The 27098-nt window shown below is 41.1% G+C and overlaps 1 protein-coding gene across 1 annotated transcript in view; it reads left to right on the top strand.

Annotated features, from left to right (window-relative positions):
- Positions 1 to 27098, top strand: part of LOC111874293 (cardioacceleratory peptide receptor-like) — a 309517-nt gene that overhangs the window by 196213 nt on the left and 86206 nt on the right. Inside the window, exons 3-5 of the mRNA XM_033755399.1 lie at positions 13325 to 13428; positions 15192 to 15285; positions 17027 to 17122. Of these exons, the coding sequence (XP_033611290.1) occupies positions 13325 to 13428; positions 15192 to 15285; positions 17027 to 17122 (294 nt within the window). The remainder of the gene's footprint in view (positions 1 to 13324; positions 13429 to 15191; positions 15286 to 17026; positions 17123 to 27098) is intronic.

Genomic DNA, 27098 nt, shown 5'->3' with positions numbered 1-27098 from the left:
ACATATAGACTGTTCTAAATCCCGCAAGACTGCTTTCTTCATAGTCACCGCCGTGAAAACCCCAAATCTTACACAGTAAATATGTTGTTGAATTCCGTAGCATTTTCGAACATAATTTACAGTTTTATAATAAAGCTTCACATTAACGGATTGTTTATGCAGTATATTAACAATGCGTGAAATGCAGAGTAGTTTTTTTATATCATGAGGAGATTTTCGGTCAATTTAGAATCCATTTCTTTCGCCGTAAAACAAAATGTAGAGAAAACAAGCGACATAAAGTTGAAATTCGCTCGCGTTTAAAATCATATAAACTTGAAAGAAAATTGAGTTCATACAATTTGTCGTAGAGGGGAACATAAGCTTAACAAACGTTGAAATTAAAATTTATGAAATAGTAATAGTGAAATAAGTGCAGTGTAAATTGTTCCTTTTGCATTAAACAGCACATTGTCAAAAGCGTAGATTATTCAACGTCAAATTGGAGGATAATTATAAATGAAGAATTCTATGGACGTGGAATGATGAGGCTGTGGCCAATTTAATAAACTCTTCTGGCATTGTTCTGGGAAGCCTTGATAGCTCAGTCGGTATATCGACTGGCTGCGGGCTGGACGACCGAGGAGTCGGAGTTCGAATCCCGTTAGGATCAAACATTTTCCCTTCTCCACGTCGTCCAGACAGGTCCTGGGGACCACCAAGCCTCCTATCCAAGGGGTACCGGGGGTGCTTTCTCCGGGGGTTAAGCGGCAGGGGGGTGAAGCTGACTACTCACCTCCAACTAGTGCCGAGGTAAATAAAATGTGGATCTATATATCAACTCCCCCATACGCCTTCATGCTATAGTGCTAAATTAGTTAAGCACAGAGACAACTTTTCTGGCACTGCTCTGGAGGCATCAATGGAAACTGCAAAGAAATTCGGTTTCACCAGTTTCAGGATCGAGATTAGAAACGGCACTCTCGATCAAGATTGATAATTGCTAATCACTACCCCTCAACGTTCCTCAAGTAGCACAGAAAAGAGCTGAAAATGTAAATATGAATGCACAATTTATCGTCAGACTGGTTTCCGCAGCTGAAGGGGAAATCCTCCCGTACAGACTCATCGCTGTGGTCACTGTTTACTGCCCGCTTTTCTGCATAAATTTAACTTACCTCACGTTTAAATAGTCTCTCGAAGAGATGATCCTCTGCTGTTGAGCATGCCTCACATCGTGAGAATATGGTTCTAGACACATCTCGAAGCAACTGCACGGAAATAGCGGAAATTTCATTCCTTATATCCCCTTTAAGTTACGTATTTCAAAATGACCAGGTTTTTCATATACAATTTTTTTTTCAACGTACCACTCAAATAAAAGTTATAGGGGTATAAACCTGTATCGCGTAATTTTCGGAGTCTATAATCCTCGGCTTATTACTCGTTCACCTAAGACTTCATTATTGCACCCACAGAACGGTTCTCCGTGAGTGACGTTGCATTATCTGTCATAAAACGCCTACGCGAACCTCTTCATCGGTCAGAGAGAATCAATCTCATATTACATTCGGAATGTATTGTTTCGTGATAACACACGGATACAATTATTCTATGCGAATTAATACACATCAAATGTAAACTTTTAAATCATGAAATGACACTTCATGAAAAGCATCGATATTTTCTGTGCTCGAGAATCTCTTATTTTGGCTGTATACGTAACCACTTAAAGAGAATTAGCCCTCGTCAGAATTAACATTAATTTCTGTGTCATAAAGTTCACTGGGTACCAGTTCCTGAAACCACCTATAGCATTAAATTCTTGCTTTGCCACTTCAGAATAAAAGTTAAGTTCTGGGTCAAGAAGTCCACTGCATGCCTATTTTTTGAGACCAATAACAGTGTCCAATTCTTGCTCTGCAACCTGACCACAAAAGGATATGCACGATTGTAGTTTTGTAAGGTCGTAACTTAGCAACTTTGTTAACAACGTGAACTTGTCAATAAGTAATGACATCTCTGGACTTGCTTCTTGTCGAGTACCGATGTCATCAAATTCTTTAATCTGTACGTGCTTTTATGAGATTTCTTCTTGTCCAACATCCATCTCGTTAAACGTACTTTTGTAGCGGTATTATGAACCGTTGCTTTACACTGCACTGTATTCTCAGGGCAATACTTACAGAATCTTCTACGGCATTTCCTCCACGAAGAGCACAGTAAAACGCTATCACATAAGAATAATTTCTGTTCCACGTTATATTTCAATTTTGAACACGATATTTCACAACACTGCGAACTGTATTTCTACGTATGTCAAGGACAACTAGATAACTAAACACGCAGCATTGTTGAAACAAACCCCAGTGCACAGGATGAATAAGAAACGATAAGGCGACCAAGAGCGGGGAGGCGTGGGAGCATTGTATTTCCAGCCGGCCGGTCGAAAAATAAATTCGACCGTATGTATTACGTGTGAGATATAAATTTGCTACGCATAAACTGTACCTATTTTAATAATTATGAAATAAACCGAATCACAATAGTAAAAAAAGGAAAGATTGATTATGAATGGATAAGGTCCTGAAGGCCGGTCACGGTAGCCGAGCGGTCTTCGCTCGCTTGGAAACCGGGATCGGGGGTTCGAATCCCACTCAGGGCATGGATGTTTAGTTTGTGTGTGTGTGTTTTTCTGTGTTTGTGTACAGGTAGAGGCCTTACGACGAGCTGATAACCCGCCCAAGGAATCCTACCGAATGTGTAAGATCTAGAAAAAACGAAGTGAAAGGAGAAGTTCATGGAGGTAGGCCTAGGCCCACTGGGGCTGTAGTGCCAGGGGGGAAAGAATGGTCTTGAAAAGTTTAAGTTGTCGTGATTTTCGTTTATAACTTCAATTACGTACAGCCTGGAACATATAAGAATATACCCCGTTACTTGCACGGCGGTGTTTTTTTTTTCTAGTTTCTTGTGATGGGGTGAAACAGTCCACTTGATAGTCGGTCACTACAGGCCTATTGGACCAGCCGCGAATTAAAGATGATGATGATGATGATGATGTGTGGAGCAGTCGATGGAATGAGAATTGGAAAGGAAACTCAAGTACGCGGAGAAAAACTGCCCCAGTACCACTTTTACCGCCACAAATCCCACATGACCTGACCTGGGCTCGAACGCGGACCGCCGCGGTAGGAAGCCGGCGACTAACCGCCTGATCTATGGTACGACCTTTGTACCGTGGTTAACTAGAGCTCTGATAATCTGATAGGGCTCTGTAAACGTAAAGCAATAAACTAGTAAAAGGAGGAAAGGAAAAAACAAGTTGTTAGCTCCGTCACAGCACATCAGACTATCAGACGTTACAGTACTGTGGCAGGTCAATGGAACTGAGGGCTCCGTGAAGTTAACTCATTCTAACCGACCTCTGGGATGTTTATTGACTTCCTCCTTTCGTTTATCCCCCCTTCCCTATCATATTCACCCTAATAACCATCATATTCTCCATTAGCCCAGCAGCAAAATTGGAGTACCTGATACAATATAACTAGCTCCTTTGAACGCCACTAACATCAAACTTCTCCACACGCCAGGTCTCAAACGCATGCTTCAACTGTACTTATGTTCCCCTTGCCGCTGACTCTCCTCACTGTACTGCATTTCGTCTCCCCCACCCATCAGAGTGGCCGCGCGTCCTAAGGCATGCACCGTCTCCACCCACTCGAACATTTGGCTCGTGAGTTCGAATCTCACATGAGACATGGATGTCTGTGTGCGTTTCTTCTGTGTCTCTGTTATTCTATGTGTAGGCAGCGCCCTTGAAATGGACTGATCCCCTGTCCAAGGAGTCCTACAGACTACGTATAGGATTAAGCAACTGAAAAAAGCGGACAAAGCCTAACAAAAGGATGCAGACCGATAGATAGATATATAGATAGATAGTGTCACCCTCTACATGAGCTCCATGTCATCCCATAGTAATTATCTCAATTAAATCAGCTTAACAATTCTAGGTAGTCCACAGAAATCATAACGGTAATTGCTATGAAACATTTTGTATTCTGCATTTAATTTCTCATTTAGATGATTTTAAATATTAATAAACCAATATTACGTACGTAAACAGATAAAACAGAAAAATAACGAAACGTGGTACAAAACTCTCCACTGTACTTAGAAGTAAATTCAAAAGGGCTCTGATGATGGTGTATAACACTCAGGGTTACTGCGTTTTTTTGGACTTTGTCCATCGTCCGTTCTATAGAACAGAACGTTTCGGAAACTGAATCTGTTTTCGGCTCAGGTGAGGGGGTAGGAGACACCAAATCTGTGGAGTCCGTTAGTCACTGGACCCCATCACCTGACGACGGAAACAGAACCAGTTCCCGAAACGGTGTGTTCTTCTTTCTATAGAATACTGGACGATGGATGATGTCCAAAAACCCAGTAATCCTGAAGATTAGATTTGTCTTGTTCGATCTCCTAGGTCAGTATTAATGAGTTTTACTGACTTCACTCGGATTCGCCGAAAAGGCTGACGTGAGTGACTGGGTAAAGACGTGGTTCCGTAGACAGCCCACAAGCTTTTTCAAAGATGGGATTGACCGTCTTATCTCCCAGTGGGATAAATGTATTAAGTTTTGCAGTTCACTTTTGAGGTAAGAAGTGTTTTTCAATATGTTTTGGCTTCTGACCCGTTTTCATTTGACTGCACCTCATAGAAGCAATGCCCTCGATTTGCTCAGTTTGAATGTCGACCAGGGCACCGCCTATATTGATTGAGGCTTTTCTTGGTTTTCTTCGATTCTTACAGGAATGTTATGGGATAGCACCTCTATTAAGCAACGAATGATTATTCGTTGCTTTTCAAGTCCTTTACAATTTATAATAAGGGCTCAAAGTATCCTCCATAATATTCGCTGCACGCCTCGATACACCTCATTATGGCCTGAAACATGCATAACTGACCTAAATGAACGGCGAGAACTGGAGCGGAACTCTTCACTCATTACCACAAGGAGTATACAGCTGGGAAGGTTGTCGCTGTGCTTAATTAAACATCACTTTATGAAGATATATCGGGGTGTGGAAATATAGTTCCAGGCATACTAACACTAGATAGTTGTGAGTGGTCGGCTTCACGTCCCGACCGCTATGTATACAGGACTCTACAGGATGTAAGTGAAACATGAGGTCAAATTGTGGGCAAAAGTTCCCCATAACGAAACAGGAAAAAATGTCCGGAAACATTTAATTTGCGAGTTACAGCTGAAAGAGTACATTTATTATCAGTGCTCAAATTGTGTTCCATGAGATTTAATGCACTCCTCTGCATGTTTCACCATGGAACGCCACATACGTTGAAAGATGCCGTGGAAGTTGCAGATAGTCTAACAGGTAACCACAATCCGATGGTGAAGTCTTTCTTCATTGTCAACAGAAGCTGCATGAACAAGGGATTTTAGGTGTCCCCACAGGTAAAAAACCCTGAAGATTAAAATCTGGTAACTGTGGATGCCAAGCAGTTGGTCCTGCCTTACCTATCCACGGATCATAATGTTACTAAAACATATCGCACAGGACGGCTAAAACGTGCCGGGGCACCATGTACAGCATTCTTTGAGATGTACTCACAAATTAAATGCTTTGAGACACATGTTTATGGCCACTTTTTCTTGTTTTCGTTTGTGGAACTTGTACCGAAAGTTTGCCCGTTAACTTTCAGTTACACCCTATAACATCGATATACAAAAAGCGTCGTTAAATAGCCCAAGAAAGAAAGAAAAAGACTCCGACTTATGACATGTGTTCGCATAAACTGATCTCATAACAACGATGAATTTATAATTATCTATGTAATCAACAGGTTTGCTGTAAAAGCGTGGGATATCAAAGCACCAAAGAAATATAAACGGATATGAAAGGGCGTTTTTTTTCCTTGGCACTATAGCCCCAGTGGGCCAAGGTCTACCTCCATGAACTTCTTCGTTCATTTCGGTTTTTCTAGATCTTACACATACGGTAGGACTCCTTGGGCGGGTGATCAGCTCGTCGCAAGGCCTCTAGCTGTACACAAACACAGAAAAACGCACACAAACATCCATGCCCTGAGTGGGATTAGAACCCACGATCCCGGTTTCCAAGCAAGCGAAGACAGTACATACCTTAGACCGCTCGGCTACCGTGTCCGGCGAAAGGGCGTTTTACGATTTTAAATATCACGACCCGGTGCAAGGCGAGCACCTACAGTTTGTTGGTCTAGCAGGTCGTGCTGGGTTCCTCCCCTTAAACTGAACGCCGTGAACAAGAGGCAGAACTGCTGCTGCCTAACATGCGAGGCATGAGTTTACTTCGAAACTCGGATTATTGCCCTAACAGCAGTTACCCGTACATTAGGTCCTAATCTTATTCGTACTGGCTCTAGATGCTTATACATGAGGTTATTTGTCCGATGCAACCAATAGTCGTATTTACACAATACTGCAGGATAATCGTGCGTCCATTGCACGAAACAAGCATACATGACATGAAGGCATAATTTGGAGGTGGCGTCTTGCCGCTCATATGTTATACCTCACCGATTCCGATGACGATCTGTGTCTGGAGCGGACAGATAGGTAAACAGCCATCTGGGACGATATCTGTGCTGCTCGTTTCACAGGATTTAAACAAACACATCAGTCAACATGCAAGTTATATAAGCGCCGCCCAATCCATTCAATTCATCAGGCGATTATAATTTTTGTCTATGAAAATGGGAATGTTAATCATCATTAGGGACAACCTCTTTCGTGAACGCGGGAATCACCTGCAGAGCGTAGATTCTGTTTGTGACTGGATATCGTATGCAAGATAAAATGGTCGTGATATTACTGTTTTGTGCTCTTGACCCAAAAGATGATAAGAGTGGTTACTCGAACACAGCATGATTTTGTGAGGAACTAGAACCTTTATCCTCTCTGTTCATTTACTATCACATGAAAATTATGATAGCAGATTTCAATGCGCTCCAAAGAGAAGAAAACTTCGGTTCTTGCCAAAATTTATATGTTATTAGCAATTGTATGATAGTTTATATATATTTTGTATTGCTAGTAGGGTGGGACTAAGTCCCTTGTACGGCGGCTACTTCTGGTCTACTGTACGAGCCCCAGATGATAGGTGAGGGTGATTGTGGAGCAGTTGGTGGAATGAAGATTGGCAGGGGAAACCGAAATTCTCGGAGGAAACCTGTCCCAGCGCCACTTTGTCCACCACAAATCCCACTTGACCAGACCCCGGGATTGAAACCGGGCCGCCGCGGTGGAAAGCCAGTGACTAACCGCTTGAGCTATGGCGCGGCCTAGTTTATACACATAAAACTGCAGCACATATAATTTAATATTTTTTTGGCCGCTAGATGGAATAGTTATTTTCCTGAAAATACCACCTACAAAATTTTATGTAGGGAAACGTTCCCTTATATATTACTGAAATTTAATCAATATTGCTACAGCAAATTTGAGAAAATCAAATTTTTATTTCTGGGGCCAATATGAAAAATCCACATTTCTTTATGAATATTGTTACCTACATGGGTGACTAAAGACGGGGTTCGTATTGGTAATTGGACTTATTAACAACCTACAGTTAGTAACTGAAATTACTTATAACACTGCTCCTGATTTTCAACCTACAAAGCACTCCACTCTAATCTCTTCAGTTCATCTTCACTAGTCTTCACAGCTGTATAACACATGAACTATAGACCTCTCCCTTAAGCACACATTCCCAATACCACTGCACTCTAAAATACTAAAAGTCTTCAAATCACCTGTTAAATCTTCACAGACTTTACTTCTTTTACTCTTTTGTACTCCTCGGGTTTGCCTGTTTGCTTGCTTGTTCGCGTGCTTCTGTCGCTGTTTCTCACTTGTAACTTGTAACTGCCTGAACGAATTCTGTCACTTACTTACATAGCCGCGGAACAGACATGGACCTACAGTAAACACACATCACGTGATCACTATTCAGTCTCACTACTGGCGCGTCAATCGGATCGACAGTAAACATAGCTTCCGCTATGGTTGCATGTTCGGCTGTGTTTATATGGCTGTTGCCAGACGTCACTGAGGGAATTTCTCGACATAGTTGTGAACCGCTTTAGGCAACGAACACTTTCCACCGTAAACAGAAATATTTCTATATGAATATCTTTGCATTGAGTGCTTCTAAACATAAAAACTCACAAAAAAACGCTGCTCTTCAGTTGTAGAACCTCAAGCACAGTCACCATTTTGACTACTGAAAACGGCCTCTGAACATGAGCATGCGTGTCTGCTACGTAGACTCTCATGAAGCTGGACTGTGCTGCTACCTAGTGATACACATAGACAATCTATTGCATCCATTACATTTGTTCTACTTCCATTTGTGGACTATTTACAGACTCTCCTTCGTACAATAAGCCATGCATTACAAATGCAGGTTTTAGAAGAAAGGATCCAGAACCACAAGAAATAAATTATCGTAATCACATCTTAAGAAAGGAGAATTAAAGACTGTCCTAAAATGTTACTAACTACCAGTCATATGGCTGGGGGAATGCTGGACTACAGAGATGATGATGGGACGATAGTTTTCTAGATGCAGTGGGCTGATAAAAGCCTACCTCGAAATAAATGATGATGACGATGATTATGACAAAATACTTATGTACGTCTATTGAATATGGCCGCTTATTCTGCTAGTCGGTCTAGTTCCTCTTATGATCAAGTTGCTCACCAAGATAAAGTCTCGCCCTCAAAGGGCGCTTCTCCAGAACCACGAGATATTCCGGTTGCTTCTACAGGGGAAATCTTCCACCCACACACAGCCCTTTGTATGGGGGGAAAGCTAGATACAATGCAAGAACGCCGTGTATCCTAAGCGCACCGTACACCACACTTCTGCCTCACTGTCACATATGCCTCGGAACTGTAGTTCACACTTTGCCTTAGGCACCATCAATCTTAGTCAGCCAGCCAGGCCACCCTGTTGCTTCCAGGGACAGGCAGGTGGAGGTAGGTGAGAGGACTTCGCTCTCAAAGTGCCACTGATCGTGCATCTTATAGGATTAAAATTTATCTGAAAGTTTTACAATCATATGATCTCGTAATTGTATAAAAACAGGCTGCAAAACTTTAATACTCATAAAAGGAAATCTGGTCAAGATTTTTTAGAATTTCAAGGTATACTGAAGATGTAAAAAAAGAGATAAAGCTTTCCATGTAAGTGGTAGTGGAGACCCATAGTGTTGTGAGACGTCGAGGTTCCCATATTTTCTAGACAATCGGCTCACAGATGGCGGTGAGGTTCTCAGTCTTATGCGCTGACCGCCCTTTACCCCCAGAAACGAATCCTGGTGATCATTTCTGTCAGAGGCCGAGTCGACCCCATGATCATAATGCGGCTGGAAGGATTAGGTCAATTGAAATATTAAATGATCTCTCCGAGAATCGAACCCGCAACCTTCCGGCTTGTTGCATATTACATGAACCGACTACGCTGCCACATGCCCCAAATTAAAGATGTAGGTTAAAAATATGCCATGTTGTGAATTCATGATTAGATACGTCGTGATAAACAATCGGGTTTAAAATGCACCTCATGCGTTTAGATATTTGGGCCTATATTTCTGTCATCAATACGAAATTAAAGCCACGTAAATTATTTTCGTACGGACAGGAAGCTTCCGAAAATTTGTGATTTATGGAGACTGTCACAAACTCTATGAAAAAAGGAAGTGAAATAGAAAGAAGTTGAGATAGTGGCGGACAGCTTGCCAATAACCAGGACATAACCTGAAGGGGGGAAAACTGACAGTAACGCCAACCTTCCGAATTCTAGATGAGAATTTTGCCACGCGATTTCCTCTGAATGCTCCTGCTTAGGTCTAGTCTGTAACACTGGGCTGCAAGAAAGAGAACGGTTGAATAAATTGTATTCCAACACCTGGGACTCTTGTGATTTAGTCTCACGAAGGAAATTTGCCAGATATGCAGTCGTGTATTCCGATTGTTAATGTACCCACAGCCCAGATCCATTTGCTGATTTTTTTTTGTTTCTGTAACAAAGGAATGTGAGATATTTAATTTTGTGACGTGTGTACTCATTGTTAGGTAACGACTCCGTAAACACATTTCCGTGCGAGCCAACGCGCGCAAGAATAGTACGTCCATTTCTATGTAACGAATCAGTCGCCTCCTTAAAATAGAGACTGTGTTTTCCGTGGGATCGTGCAAAGTGGTTGTAAGGATGTGTTCAGCAGTAGAACCAGAATAGTCGAAAAAACAGAATCGAGTTCGTGAAGCCAGACTGCCGGGATATAGGCTTAGAATTGAACCGAGTTGGCACTTTCAAAATAACAGCAAGAAAGGAACTAGGCTGTGAATTGAAGACTTCATATGTGGTTTGAAGTGACAATGAGACTGTTATAAATCCGCTGCTAGGACAAGACTAGTGAGGAATGAGAATCATAGAGCGTGAACGGTGAACTGGAAAGTGTGTAGACCAGAGATGGCGTTGTAATTAACCGTAGTCCCGAGTTGTGAATATATAAGGTGCAATAAATCCAATTATCCAATCCAGCACCCGTCTTATAAGACACCCTTACAAGTGACAATATACTACATACCAGTCTTCTCCTCTGCATCCCTGCCTACGCTACTCTAATTTCAAATATCCTAGGGATTGATAATCGTCATTAATCGGAATGTATTTTTGTTTCCAATTTTTCAAACAACTTTAAGATTATAAGAGCGACATCATCCGGTTGTAATGCCTTGTATTCCGATGAAAATCAATGGGCGTTTCGGGGAAACTTTCTCCGTTTTAGTTTCTTACTTGGCTTATTCTTCGACTCTGCTATTCTGCAACTTCAGTTGATTTTCAACAGACTCCATGGCGTTATATCCCAGAAGATAGACATCTCCATAACTATCAGCCTCAACTTACCTCAAATCTTACTTTCAATATCTTCTATTATGTATAGTTTTGCCCGTGGTTCTGTATGAGTATGAAACTTGGTGCCTGACATTAAGGGAAGAACACAGACCGAGGATGTGTGAGAACAGGGAGTTGAGGAGGATATTTGGACCAAAGAGAGATGAAATGATAGGAGTTTGGAGAAAACTCCATAATGAGGTGCTTCATAAATTTTACTCTTCGCCAAATACTGTATAATTAGAATTATAAAGTCAAAAAGGATGAGATGAGCAGGGCATGTAGCACAAATGGAGAGAAGAGAAACGCATATAGGATATTGGTGGAATATCCCGAACGAGAGAGACCAGTAGGAATACCAAAACATAGGTGTGTGGATAATATTAAAAAGGGATCTTAGAGAGACAGGATGGGATGGTATGGACTGGACTGATTTGACTCAGGATAGGGATCGGTGGAGGGCTCTTGTGGACACGGTAATGAACCTTCGGGTTCCATAAAATGCTGGGAAATTCTTGAGCAGCTGCACAAGTGGCGGGTCCTCAAGAAGGGTTCAGTTCCATGAAGTTAGTTAGTTAGTCAGTTCGGTAACGTACGGTTACAGATGATGTTTAATTCGAAATATCAGCAAGTTGCCTTACTGAAATTCAGTTTCTTGAATCGTGAATGTGGTACAGGTACAATGACACGAGTTTTAAAGCTTTACTCTGTCTGTCAGAAACGGTTTCCTCGAATACCGGTGAGTTCATTAATGCTAACAGGATATGCCCCAACTTTTAGGCAACACACATTACGTGAAAATTCAGTACATGGTTGCGTTGTTGTAAATAATTGTCGCTCTTCATCCCTTTCTGTTTCTATCTCGCTCTCGCTTACAACAGAAATGTAATTTGTTGTCCAGTGCTGCCCCCTATCTGGATTGTGTGATTTATTTCCACAGAAAGCATAATGAAAAATTTGTGTATCTGTATTTCTCTGAATTTCTATAATTTGATATTATTTAAACCTAAAAGTTTCTATTGTACTTTCGTAAACACTTTGCTAAATTAATCACGGTTTACTCCTTCCAAAATAGTTTTCGGCTAGGAATGAATCGATGGAGTGGATGGATGGATAATACGTGTATTAACGAACAGATTGACACGGCAATAACGGTCTAGAATTGCATTCGTCCGGAACAACCGTTACTCTGACTGAGATTTACTGTGCTTTTCTCCAGTCGATGCAGGACAATTCAGGGGTAGTACCTGGATTAGGCCAAGACTGCTTCATTTAAAATTATTTCAAATTCATCATTCATCTGTCATACAATCTGTCGTATTGTAGCCTCAGAACTGAAACAGCGTAGTTAAGTAGCGGACGGAAAAGTGCAGAAGTGTAGCAAGCACTAGCCTGCTAATAAAAGAAGGCGAGGCAAGTGTTGGGTACAAGTTGTCGACCTTGACCATATACTGCTCATTTAGAGACACATTGAACTTCAGTGCATCAACATCAACGATAAGACTCGGCCAGATATCATGCCGATATCTTCAGGTTGCGCAGTAGGCCTAAACATAGGCGTACCTTCATATACCTTTCCTCAAATTTCTTTCAGTGTACGTCATACCTTGAGTCGCAACCTAAAGATTATAGACTTGTAGGTGCAACAATTCCAGCAGGGCAATTTTGGGTCCCATCGCATGTTGAAATCAGAGTATTCTTCCTGATGCCGATGCAGCGGTCTACATTACTATTTCACAATGACGGTAAATCAGCCTCTGTGGTCTAGTAGTCAGAGTTCCGGGCTACAAATGCAGAGGTCCCGGGTTCGATTCCCGAAGTAGTGGGTCTAGAACGGTATCCACTCAGCCTCGCGAGGTAAAATGAGAGGGTATTTGAAAGGAAAAGTAACGGCTCCGGTCTAGAAAACCGAAATTAGCGACCGTGGGGATTCGTTGCGCTGACCACGCGACATCCCTATCTGCTAAAGTTGGCACTTCACCGACAAGCGGCGGTCGGTCGGTCAGTATAGTTTGCTTATGGACTAAAACCACGGAGTTTATAGAATCAACGATGCTCCAGACCCAAATTGTCTCACATTTTTGAGTATAGCATGCCACACAAAACTGCACAGCGTAATGAACCGCTGTGTTAACTTACAGTAGAGGAAGGATCTCGATGCTCATGCTGTACGAAATTTGAGGTTAGTCTTTTAGATATTTAGAGACGTTTCGGAGGAAAGAGATGTTTCCATCTTCAGGGAAACAGCACAATTACCTGAAATGTCGGTAAACATCTACCAAACTTCAAACTGTCACATTTTATGAGGTGGAAATTCTTGGTATGAATGTATGTTCTATTCACTCCATTTTCTGTAAATTATCTGAAGGCATATTTCTTTTTACAGATTTGTTTGTTGGCCTCATCAGCGTTATGACAGATATCATTTGGAGGATAACGGTAGCCTGGAACGCCGGCAACGTAGCGTGTAAGCTCATTCGTTTTCTTCAGGTAAGCTGGTATCCATGCTGGTCTTAAGGAGGCGCTGCCAGAGCCGTAGCCCCGGAGCGAATTAACAATTGAAACCACAGATTTTATTGAGACACTTCCTTCTCTAGAACCACGAGAATTTAGTTTGCATTTTTAGTTATTACAAGAAACAAGAAAAAATATCAGAAATGCCGTAACCTAAATTAGTTTTTAATGATAGGGGCTTCCATATTTTGATATATCCGGGACAGTCACAACTCTAGATCCGGCCAACGTTTGCATAGACAGATGTTTAAATTGTGATTCATTAGATAATTAGACCGTATTTAAAGATTAATTTAGGCTTTCATGATTTCGCAACATTCAGTGTTGAAGTTGCTCCAACGCCTCTACTAAGGGCTGCGTGGAACTTCAGATACCCCACCCTTATTTCTACTGCGAGACTCATATATTGAGCCGCATTCTCCTTCCGCCTAACTCGTCCTGAGGTTCGCGACTCCTGCGTACTGCGAAACGTTAAAATAACTCAACACACGAATAAGATAATCAGCGAAATCCTAAATAAACACACATCTGACGTATTACCAATAAGATAAACGTATAAACATCGTAAAACACATGTCTCTTTATACAACAAAATTTAGCAGTGATTTTACTAAAAAAGACTAGCAAGGAATGTATGTACATATTTAAGTCAGAGGTGTCAACACTTCAGACGACCCTCCTGCATCCATCTGCGGGAAAGAAGATACTTGTATCCCAAGTTATATGGCGTCATGTCCCAGAAAACTGTAATCGTGACAATCAGGGCCCGGATTTTGATGACATGTCATCTTTTTTTCCTTGTATCCTATGCGATGCCCTTAAATATATAAATCTCGGATATGAGCTGCTGGTTACGGAAATGAAAATTTTATAGGTAATTTTTTTGACATTTTTAGGTTTAAGGTTTTTTTTTTTATTTTGGGGGTAATTCTTTGTTAAATTTTAGGACTTTTAAGGGTATTTCTTATCATTTTTGGCCATTTTAAGGAATTTTTCTTCATATGTTTTCTGAAATGTGAATAACATGGAAGCGAAGTGTTCTTTCTTTTCTCCTTTAGGTAACTTTTCTGGATTTTTCGGTCATTTTATAGGTCATTTTTTAATACTTTCAGGTCATCAAAATCCGGTCCCTGCCTATTACATTTTTGGGTCATATTTTATGTAATGTTTCTGGACATTTTCGGTCATTTTATAGGTTATTTTTTAATATTTTCAGTTCATCAAAATCCGGGCCCTGGTGATAATAAACTCTGTATGAACCTCAAATTTGACTTTGTAATTCCTTGCCGTGAGTAATACTGTTATGGAAACAACGCAAATTTGTGAGGTGGCAGCAACATTCGTAATGTTTCTCCAATTTCGTAGAGTAATATATGTTTAAAAAGTGTGAAATATTTATTACACAATCTCAATGAGGAAAGTGAGAATTAAGTGTGTGGTGATAGCAGATACATTGTGGCAACAGAGGCCACTAACGTGATCAGACTCTGCACTGACAGCTGTAAATATTTTCATTGTGAGTACATTTTAGGTTCTATATTACAGTGCCATAAGAGAAACTTCTAACATTTTGTATTACAGCTTATGCGCTTCCTGACATTCTGTCCTCTAGAATCCCTCATTAAGTATTTCCTATTTCTTTCAGTTTGCAGAGCGTTTGACTCATCAAAATAGTACAGTTATGTAAAGGAGCCCTTCTTGACGTTCTTAACATTGCTGTCTTTTGTTTCATGCTTCAGTGTGTGGTCACGTACTCCTCAACATACGTCCTGGTGGCTCTAAGCATCGACCGATACGATGCCGTGACACATCCCATGAATTTCTCCGGAAGCTGTAAGTCTATTTCAAAGCTACATTACTCAGAACGTTCGCGTTAATGCAGATACTGTCTTTATTCTCCTAAGCAAAGCACAAGACCGTCGTTTCCAGATATCCGTTCATATTCTACAAATATTATAAATTACTTTCGAAATATACCAGAGTTTTTCAGGTAATATTGGAATTAAACGGATAGCGTAGTCGGTATAGCGACTGACTGCGGGCTGGACAACCGAGGGCTGGAGTTCGAATCTCAATAGGGACAAGAATATTCTCAACGTTGTCCAGACCCGCTCTGTGGCCCACCAAACCTCCGATCCAATGGATACCGGGGTCTGTTTGCCCTGGGGGTAAAGCGGAACGGGCGTGAAGCTGACCACTCACCTCAAACTAATGCCAATGTGAAGAAAATGTGGATCTATACATCCACTCCCCCATACAACTTCACGGCGTGGTGGCATATCGTGTCCTTCATCGTGGTAGCGATTGAGATGCTGTAATGCCAGACCCATTCTTTGCATTTTGTGTTGTGGGGTCAGCATGCGCGACACCCATTGTGCACAGACTTTGTGAAAACCTAACCTGTCATGCATCATGAGGTAGGCCATGCCGTGTGAACAACCAATAGCAGTGGCTGTAGTGTCTATAGTTACCCTTCTGTAAGATCGCGCCATAGCTCAAGCGGTTAGTCGCTGGCTTCCCACGGCCGCGGCCCGGGTTCGATCCAGGGTCTGGTCAAGTGGGATTTGTGGTGGACGAAGTGGCGCTGGGGAAGATTTTCCGAGTACTTCGGTTTCACCTGCCAATCTTCATTCCACCAACTGCTCCACAATCACCCTCACCTATCATCTGAGGCTGGTACAATAGGCCAGAAGTGGCCGCAGTACAAGGGAAGTCCCACCCCACTAGCATTAAAAAAATACCCTTCTGTAGGGAAGTCACCGCCTGGTTCCTACAGCAGCCCAAAGAATTTTATGCTGCTGGTTTTCAGGGGCTTGTGAAACGATGGGACAAGTGCCTCAATGTACAGGGAGATTATGCTGAGAAATAAAAGCATTTTTCAAATCAGTATTCTTATTTAAGTTCTATATCCATTTGTAACTTACTTATTGACTTACCCTCGTATATAAAACTTGATAAGCCTGTTGCGTAATAATATGTAGAATAATCTGTTGATGTATTCATCAAAATATTTTAAGACATTTTAACAAATGATTTAAAATTTACAAGGATAATTCAATTGGTACGGATCAGAACAAAATTTTATCATTTTTCGGTATAAACATCCGATGTTAAATTTAGTCTAAATCCGTTTAGAAGTTTAGGACAAAAACATACAGATGGATGAAAATAAAATTTAAAATTTTCAGAAACATCTCCATACTTGCATTCACTGCATATATATATGTATATATTATGTATAGTCGGTATAAGAATTTCTGATGTAGAAACTTATCCCGTATGTCTCGAAATTGTGTGCCATTTCATATAGGATCCTGAGGGCATAAAATAGAATCAAAATGCTGAATATTTTCATATATAAATTTTACAGGGATAGCTTTAGTTTATTTGTATATGTATAAATTGGAGCTATATTTGTATAATTTATATATGTAAAATATTCGTAGGATATTTTGTAATTTTGATGTTTGTACCTTACCAATTTTTAATTCTCTTATCCATGTTCTCCTCGAAACATAGATCCTATCTTTACTTCTGAAACACACTTTAGAGCACGCGGTGTTCTTGTCATTAGGGAGACGCGCCCGTCTGCTAGTTACCGTCGCGTGGATCATCAGTGCCGTCTTCTCAGTGCCCATAGTAGTCCTGTACCGCGAGACGCCTATACAAGGTAAGGAATGCAAGTTAATTCCAGCCAGCTGTTGGTTCTCACATCCCACAGCAGGGCACCTCCCGTGACGGATAGCGATGTGCGAAACTGTCAGGTCAATTTAGCATCAAAGTGAAAACAGATCTGGAGCAATGACGAGTTTTTCAAATTGACTTCTAGATCTGTAATTCTGCACCTTAATGGACTTAGGTAGTCCACGACTTTCACGCGGTGCATAAAGATTTTGTACCAAGCCACAAGGAACGGTTCTCGCTTAGTATGTTCATCATATGAGTTACATCAGCCATCTTGTTAAAACACAACAAGACAACATGTCATCTGACGTTAAGCCCTTTAAAAATTAAAATTTTTCGATCGTTAAGGGGTGGAAGTAAGCTGAAACAATAGGACACTACTACAGGAGTCCCTGTAGAGGAAAGGATAAAAGTAATCCTATCTTAGGATCAGTGTTTCTTTTTGTTCATGTTAAAATCGCAACAATAATTCATCCAGACAGACATACAGTATATTTATAATACTCCTGTCAAATACCAAACTAGTTCATGCACTGACTTTTTTATGAAGAGGCTTCTATTCTGCAGGAGTACAGAGCTACGAACAATGCACCACACCACTAAAGTTGCTATCATTCAATTTATGCAGATGTCTTACAGATTAAATATTTTATGACTTTCTTAGTTTTGTACGTTTTATCAGCTGTGTTTGAATTAAAGCGGAGCCGGCATAGCTCAGATCGTACAGCGATTGGACTACCGGCTAGACGACCTAAAAACAAAGGTTTGATTCCTGGCTCCGGCAACATGATTTTTTATCTTTTCACAGAGTTTAGGCAGGATATGGAACACGTCCAGAATCCTGTAAAATGAGTGCTGAGGGCTGTTTCCCAGGGAGTGAAGGGGCAGGGACGTAAAGTTGACCACCTCCATCTATTGCCGAGGTCCAGAATAGTGGAGCTCTATCTCCACTACTCATACGCTTTCAGGGCGTAGTGTTTAATTAATTAAGTAACTTTATCTCATTTGAAATATAATATTTGTATTAATACTGAAGTTTTATATTAAATACTTAGGCCTATTCTACAATTTCAACAACTGTAAACAACATATATGTAACATATACATCCCTTAGTAGAGACTATAGAACATGTGTTATGACGCGATGATTCAATATAACATGCACCTAATTTGAAATTATTCTAGAAGTGGTGGGGGGTGGAGTCCAGCTGGGTCCGCTCGGCACGGCGGCCATGATTGGTCTACTGTACCTGCCCCGGGTGATTATGGTGACGGAGAATTTGGTGGAATGAAGATTGGCCAGGGAAACCGAAGTACTCGGAGAAAATCGGCCCAAGCGCCACTTTGTCCACAACAAATCCCACTTGACCAGACCCGGGACTGAACCCGGGCCGTCGCGGATTATAGAAGTGACCTTTTACACAATGTCGCAAACGAGTGGCTAGAATTCTCGCTTCACAATCGAAAGGTCTCACTTTCCACTATAGATCCGAAAGCTGGTTATTCTGGCTAATTTTCTTCGTGAATTTCCTCAGTCACCACAATTAAATGTATGGATCTGGTCTTAAAACAGCCAAACCCGCTTTCTTCTATGTATTTTCCAATTGATCATTCAGTCTTCCCTTCATTAGAACCGGTATAATCTACTCAGCTGAGGTAGCGATATTAAATAAGGAGGAATATAGGCACGATCCTCGGTTTACATATATATTCATTGGCAGAAATTATAGCTATATTTACACCTACTGTATGTCACATCGTCCAATTTAAATATTTCGGGTAAGCGTGGTTCGGGGTAATGACAGCAAACGGATGGTGTAATTAAGATGGCTCGTCACTTGAAAAAAAAAAAAGACGAAAAGAGGTGTTCGCGCAGTCAAGAGATGCGAGAGAAAATTAATGATCTGTGTTTACACGTGCGGTTTTTGCCACCGAACTGTCGGTGTTTAAACATCATTAATCAACCTCAACACTATTATCCGAAAAGAAGCAGCACCTGAATATAACAGCCGAAAATTACGAATAATAAACAAGATGTTCAGCATGTACTGTCTTCGCTCGCTTGGAAACCGAGATCTTGAGTTCGAAACCCACTCAGGGCATGGATGTTTAGTTTGTGTGTGTGCGTTTTTCTGTGTTTGTGTACAGGTAGAGGCCTTGCGACGAGCTGATCACCCGCCCAAGGAGTCCTACCGAATGTTTAAGATCTAGAAAAAAAGAAGTGAACGAAGATGTTCATGGAAGTAGGCCTAGGCCCACTGGGGCTGTAGTGCCAAGGAAAAAATGAAACAAAATACAACAAGATGTTCTCGGAAGAATTTGTGACGGCTTTTCCTTCAAATGCTTCACTCTATACTATCTGATTAGCAAGAATTATAAATTAATATTTAGAACTATGCACTTCAGTAATCAGTTTTCTGCAATTATTTTATTATTACATGCTCCTACTACCGTGCATAATCAAATACAACATAGAACTTTCTCATGGGCAACATTTTTGTAATTATTAATACATAAAGAAATGTTTAATACATTATTTTAGGTCTAGCTCCGCAAATCGCATACATAACTGACGATTCATTAACTCTAGCCATCAACGAGAGAACGATGTGTAGGTTTCGCTTTGTCGCTATGTTACAGTTTCACATTCCACAAAATATTTCCTTGATACAGTTTTTATATTTTTCGAAAATTAATTATCACACAAAACTACAGGTTTATACGGTAATACGTACGGTAAAAAGGTCGACATTTCTGCAGCCTCACAAGTTAGCACGGTCTTCATGTTTGTAACGGTGATTATGGGGACTTAAGGTGGTCAGGCCTCTAGCGGCATGACAGCCATACCACGTTTCGTACCAATCCGTGAAGTTTGTTCAAACGTTATTCAGGAGGGAAAATGATAAGGCACTAAATATAATGGAGCCATAATCATGTTATTCCTTATAAAATGTGGAAATGTGCTAAATTGGAGTTCTATTCAATTAAATTCTAGTTCATTTAAATGTCATTATATTGTCACATGTTACTGGTTTGTTTGTGCTTTATAAGATGGGTTCTGAATTGGATGATTGAATTTATTGACACCTTATACACGTAACTCGGAACTACAGGCAATTACAGCGCTATCGCTGATCTACACATTTTACAATTCACCGTTACACACGCACCAGGATTTTCAGACTTCAGTAGCCGTATCCTGGCAACGGATTTATAATGTTCTCACTGTCACTCCAAATCACACATGAAATATTCTTCTCGTAGTCTAATTCCTTCCCTGACATTTCTTCCCATTCGCCTTGGACTGTCATTTCCATAACTGCAGCCAGTGCTTGACAACAACTGGCTCAAATGAACTCTTCTTCAACTGAACTCTGTCAGCTTCTGACAACTAACAACTCAAAGTCAGAGTCACATTGCGACTGACGATCAGTCAGTCAGTCAGTAAGTCTTGGTATCGAGCACCTTCCTGGGGCTCATGACCAGATATTTATTACTCCTCGTCAGTTACGATCTTCTTTCTGTGGGGCACCCTCTCTGACGAGAGGTGGGTCTGTCTTTTGTATATGCTGCTGGTCCTTTCCAGCGCAGTCTTTCTAGGGTCCTAATCCTTTGGGACTTGCGACCATATTTTACTCTCTCACATTTGAGACTGGTAGTTGTTTGTTGAGTCTTCGCAGAACATGCTGACTTCATCTTTGGGATAGAGGAGTAGAAAGAATATGTTCCTCTACCCTGAAGACGGAGGCTGTACTTTCCTCCTTGACGTCAGTAAATATCAGCCACACCACATGACGTCACATTGAAGAAGAGACACGTGACACCATCTTTCCGCAACTAACAACTCCCTTGGAACTTCCCGTTATATAGTCTCCGGACGGATCCCACGGAAAACGATGTCTTCTATTGCCCCGTATTGTTTGGGACGTGTTTACTGATCCGTTGCCTAGCAATAGACGTTCTATTTTTGCGCGCATTGGCTCCCGCGGGGATATGTTTGCCGGATCGTTGCCTAGCAACGAGTTTATACGTCATAATATTATTTTCATTTAGTAAAATTTGCACCTACGGTATCCTGAAATTTCGGCAAAAACAGTGATCTTGTTTCGATATGATCCTGATGAGTGAATGTAACATCTGATACACGCTACAGTTCGAAGTTCCATCTGCTCCCATTTTCAAGTGACTGGGTGCTAATTTGCCGGCAGCGCTTCTTCAAGCGTTTCCCCGTTCCTGTATCAGATGTCGGGATGGAACCCAAGCGTAATCGGGAACTAATCTCCTAAGAAAAACTCTGATCTAAATTATTAATAAGACAGCATCCATCTGTAATTAAAAAGCGGGCCGTGGTCTAGCTCAGGTGACGCTGGCTTCTTACTGCGGAGACCCGGGTTCAATCACGACTGACTTAAAATTAGATCCGTGGTTAAAATGGTGACAATAGAAGTTTCTTTTTCTATTTTCTTTACTTCTTTCCTGCCAATCACTTACTTAAACCGTTCCTCTTATACCTTTAGGTGTCGAGGGTGTTTTTTTTCCATTTTGACCATTTTACAGGCTGTATGGCTCCTTAGGCGAGTGATCAGCTCGTCGCAATGTCTCTACCTAAACACAGAATAAACACATTTTTTTTTCCTTGGCACTACAGCCCCAGTGGGCCTAGGCCTACCTCCATGAACTCCGTTCGCTTCGGTTTTTCTAGATCTTACACATTCGGTAGGACTCCTTGGGCGGGTGATCAGCTCGTCGCAAGGCCTCTATCTGTAGACGAACACAGAAAAACGCACAAAACATCCATGCCCTGAGTGGGATTCGAACCCGCGATCCCGGCTTCCGAACGAGCGAAGACAGTGCATGCCTTAGACCACTCGGCTACCGTGACCGGCTCAGAATAAACACATACGCATACCAAAACATCAATGCCTTGTGTGGGATTAGAACTCACGATCCCGGCTTCCGTGCCAGCGAAGACAGTACATGCCTTAGACCGCTCGGCTACCGTGACCAGCCCTGCTAATCGCCATTTCACAACAGTCTTGCACCGGCAGCAAACGTATTATTACATATTCGAGTCCTTATACTGGGAGCTTCGAGTCTGAACCGGCACTTGGTTGGCAGGAGAGCAAAAGAAGTTCCGTATATTTAAAAAGATATATAAACGGAAACAAAACGTGGTGTTCTGGGAGAGTAATGTAAGATATAGGGTTAGATAAAAACATAAATGTTCAATTTAGTGGTGTACAAAATGTATTTTTAAAATTACTATATCCATGGCTTTGTTAAAAATATTTGCAAGAAACAGTCATTCCTTATTCTAACGATTGCCCAGTAAATACAACTCCTACTTGCATTTAGGTTTCAATAAAGCGGCCTCCGTAGTCTAGGGGTAACGTTCCCACCTCGTGACTCAAGGTACGCGGGTTCAAACCCGGCGGAGGTCGTGGAATTTTTAAGGGAGGAAAAATTCAGGTAACAAGTCCTCCGGGAGGGACTTTAAGCCGTGGGTCCCATTTCGTAGCTTTACGGCACGTAAAAGAACCTCATGTCTCCAAAGGAGACCACTGAGCAAAATTCAGGACATTTCCCGCCCAACAGTAGTCTCTAACGCCTCTGATAGATGGGGGAAGCAGTAAAGATACCGCTAAACCAGTAGAGGCCGAACTCGCTGGCTCGGTCGGGACTGATGTTACGCACCAGTATCGGTAGGGTATAGAGACTGGTAGAATATTACAGAGGGAAGCACAATGGGGAAACCCACGCTCTCCAATAACTAACTAACTAACTAACTAACTAACTAACTAACTAACTAGGTTTCAATAACACGTTGTGTGCGTATTCATAGTTCCAGTCACTAGAAGTACAGACAAACGTAGCAAGTTCAACAATGTATTCAGATTAATATACCCTAATTTAGAACATAATTTGGTTAAGACATTCAAGGAATTATATCTTCTATCCAGCTGATTAAGTATAACTTTTCCATTATTCAGGAAATTTATTAACTGAATATAGAACTCGAGAATCACGTTATTAATCAGGAACAAACACAATTTCTGCAGGGTTTGAAGAAAGTAATTGGGCATACAACATTTGGCACAGGATGCCTAATATTTGTGTGATCAGATAACCTTGCATTTCTATCTTCGTCTCATAAAATACAGAAAATTAAAATAACATGGATATTTTACTGTAGACCTAGCTATAAAGTAACTTACTTTAGTTATTAAATCATTAAAAGCATTGGGAATTAAATTACTTTCGTCATAACTCAGAAAATGTCAAGTAATAACTTACTAATTAACTAACACCATGGAGCCGAGTTCTTCTTGAGAAGCCAACAGTCGCCGCTCAATTACTCGAGAACTTGACAAAATTTTATTGGACCTGAAAGTTCATTACCATGTTCAAAAGAGCCTCCACTGGTCCCTATCATGAGACAAATCAAATCAGTTATCATCTCCCTCATTCTATTTCTGTAAGATAATTTTAATATTATAATCCGGTCTACGTCTTCCTAGATATCTCCTTCGTTGAGGTATACCTACCAAGACTCTATATTGCCTTGTCTTAGACCTCATGAATGATGCATGCCCTAACCGTCTCATCCTCCCTGACTTGATCATTCTAATTATGCTTGGTGAAATGTACAAGATATGAAGCTCCTCATTATGCAGTTTCCTGCACCCTCCTGTCACCTCATCCCTCGTCGGTCCAAATATTCCCCTCAACATCTTGCTCACAGACATCCTCAGTCTGTATTTCTCCCTTGATGTCAGAGTCCAAGTTTCACACCCATACATAACCACAGGTAAAAGTATAGTTCTGTATACTTTAATTTTTACGTTTTTAAACAGTAGACGAGAAGATAAAGCTTCTGGGCTAAATGGTAGCAAGCATTACCCCAATTCAGTCTCGCCATAATATTCTCCCGAATCAAATTCTGATTTGTTACTTTTGTTTCCAGATACTTGAACTCTGAGACATTTTCAAAACATCTGTCAGCTAAGTTGATATAATGAATTTGTCTTGTATTTTGGTGACGAGACAGCAACACATACTTAGTTTTCTCTGTTTTTATTTCTATACCAACCTCCTTACTAGCGTCAATTAAAGCTGCTCTTTTCTTTGTGACATATATGTTACCCCCCCTACATTTACATTGTCAGAACGGACCAGCAGCTGGTGTGACCCATAGACACATGAAAAAATAAATATCGGTACATTTGATAACACGATCAAGGGGGTGAAATGGGCAGGGTATGTAGCACGAATGGGAAAAGATGACTGCATATAGGATTTTGGTGGAACAGCCAGACGGAAAGATACCACTAAGAAGACCAAGACGTAGGTGAGTAACTAATATTAAAATGAATCTTAGATGGGACGGGGTTGTATGGATTGGATCTATCTGGCGCAGGATAGGGACCAGTGGAAGGCTTTTGTGAACTCAGAATTGAACCTTCGTGTTCCATAAAATGTTGGGAAGTTCTTGAAAGGTACAGAGTTGGCGGCTTCTCTAGAAGTACTCAGCTCCATGAAGTTAGTTTTTTAACACGATTTGGTCGGAATTACCACGAACAATGAGAAGTGATATCTAGAAGCAGTTCTTTAAATGCAATTTTCGACTGTGAAATTATTTCAGGCGATAAACCATCGTATTCCTGCTTCCATTTTATACCTTCTTATGCAAATTATGCTTCACATAATAGCCGTATTTTGGGAGAATTATTCATAAAATAAGTAAAAGGCTTACCCGAAATTTTAACATCTTATGTTTTATTTATGATTCACTTAACGACGCGATCAATAGCTCAGACTATGCTGTCAAATGCTGAATAATGAATTGGAAAGGAAGTCGAAAGAAACAACCGTGGCCATATTGAGGTACTGTGGCGGCACCTGCTTGAAGGGACTGAATAAACTACGAGAATCTCAGCTGCATAGCCGGTCTAGGGGCAGAAACTTGAACTCTGGTCCTCCCGGATGTGAAGCAGGAATACCACCCTCTAGACCATGAGATCTCAGTTGTTGAGGATGTTAAAATAAACTTCTCTCAATAACTGGGAGAAATCTTTTAAGTATAAAACTTAGTACAGCTCCAGTGTCTTATGATACAGAATAATGACATTTAACGGTATAGTACATAGGTAGGAGGACAATATTAAAATGGATTTTAGAGAAATAGGATTGAGTTGTATGGATGGGATTATTCTGGCTTAGGATAGCAACCAGTGAACATGGTAATGAACTTTCGGGTTCCGTAAAATTTTGGGAAATTCTTGCGTAGCTGAGCGACTGGTGGTTTCTCAAAAAGAACTCATCTCCATGGAGTTGTTGGCCGGTCGGTCGGTCAGGCAGTTAGTCAGTAATTATATATACCAGACAACAGACAATTTCCCACATGACATTCGTGTAATAAACTACTATTATTTTACAAAACTTCGGAGAATCGCAATTAACAGATTTGTTAGTATAAGTTTTGTGATACAAAGCGGACTGGAACTAGGAGACAAATCGCAACGGCTAGTTCCTGCTTCGGACAAACTTAGGAGCATCTCACAGCGGTGACTGTGAAGACTGCCGTCCCTTCTTCAGTGTGACGTCATGTGGTGTGGCTGATATTTACTGACGTCAAGGAGGAAAGTACAGCCTTCATCTTCAGAGTAGAAGAACATATTCTTTCTACTCCTCTATCCCAAAGATTAAGACTGCGAAAACTCGACAAACAACTACCAGTCTATACGGCCTCATATCTCAGCAATATTAAGAGAATTGTAATTTCCATTATGTGTGTAGAAAATATGTGACGTTAGATACTCAACTTCATGGAACAGAATCATTCTTGAGAAGCTGATCGTAGCTCAAGTAATTCCTCGCCTCTTACGGAACAAGAAGATTCATTTAGGGTTTTGAATTTCACAACGATGGTCATGAAGAGTTCTAGTTTCTATAATATAAGCAGTAAGCAGAGCTTCCTTACTTCTTGCTGGTTCCTTGCTTGGCTTACATTTAAACTCTGAAGATTGAGGGGAATATTCTTCCGAAACGTCCGCTGACTTAGTCCCCGAATACGAAACTCTTCACATTCAGAGCATGTTGAACTCTTGCATATTGTAAGATGCAGCAGTATGGTTCATGTAACAGTTTGCCTCAGTCATGTGAGCCATGGGTTTTACTCTTTCCTTTTCTTTTCTTTCTTTCTTTCTTTCTTTCTTGACTATTTAACTACAGTTTCTCAATTGCATAAATCATGTAACGATAAAGTGAGGATGATTTATGAATGATGGAACTGAGTGTGGAAGGAATAGATCATGGTCCAATTTTGTGAGGTGCCATTCCAACATCTGCTTCAAACGACCTCCTCTCTATGAAATAGGTGTCTGAATATTAACCCCGAAATTTATTAAGTTGTAATTTTATTTATGAGTATAGCAGGATAATAAAATGAGCAAACACCCCTCTAGTTCGGAATTACTGGGGCTTTGGGCTTCGTCCATCATCTGGTATTCTAAAAAACGCAAAAGAACACATCATTTCGGAAACTGGATCTGTTTCCGACCTCAGGCGAAGGGGTGGGAAAACATCTACATTTCTGTGTCAGTTAGGCCCCCCAAACACACACAGTTCTGCCTTCCGATCGACCTTACAGGCAAAACTGTGACAGTTTACCCCCTCCCTTTCCTCCCCATACACGCGCAGATAAAGTGGCAGGCTTCATGCCACAATCACGTCTTCCAGCCTATAACGTTGAGTCACACACGTCACGTGCTATGGTCCTGCAGGCAGAACTGACGGACTAACGGGTTTCCCACAGGCCAACAGTCCAAACGATTGGCCGGCCGGCCGCACCACACACATCAGTTTTGCCTTTCAGTCTTCAACTGTGCAGGCCGAACTGGAGGCCAAACTGTGTGTTTGGGGGGTGTTTGGGGCCTCTTAGAAAGAGTTAACCTCAATCAGGT

Source organism: Cryptotermes secundus, unplaced genomic scaffold, assembly GCF_002891405.2.
Source record: "Cryptotermes secundus unplaced genomic scaffold, Csec_1.0 scaffold2013, whole genome shotgun sequence".
NCBI classification, from domain to species: Eukaryota; Metazoa; Arthropoda; class Insecta; order Blattodea; family Kalotermitidae; genus Cryptotermes; species Cryptotermes secundus.
The sequence above is the reverse complement of the archived record's forward strand: the minus strand, read 5'-3'. Positions and strand labels throughout refer to the sequence as shown.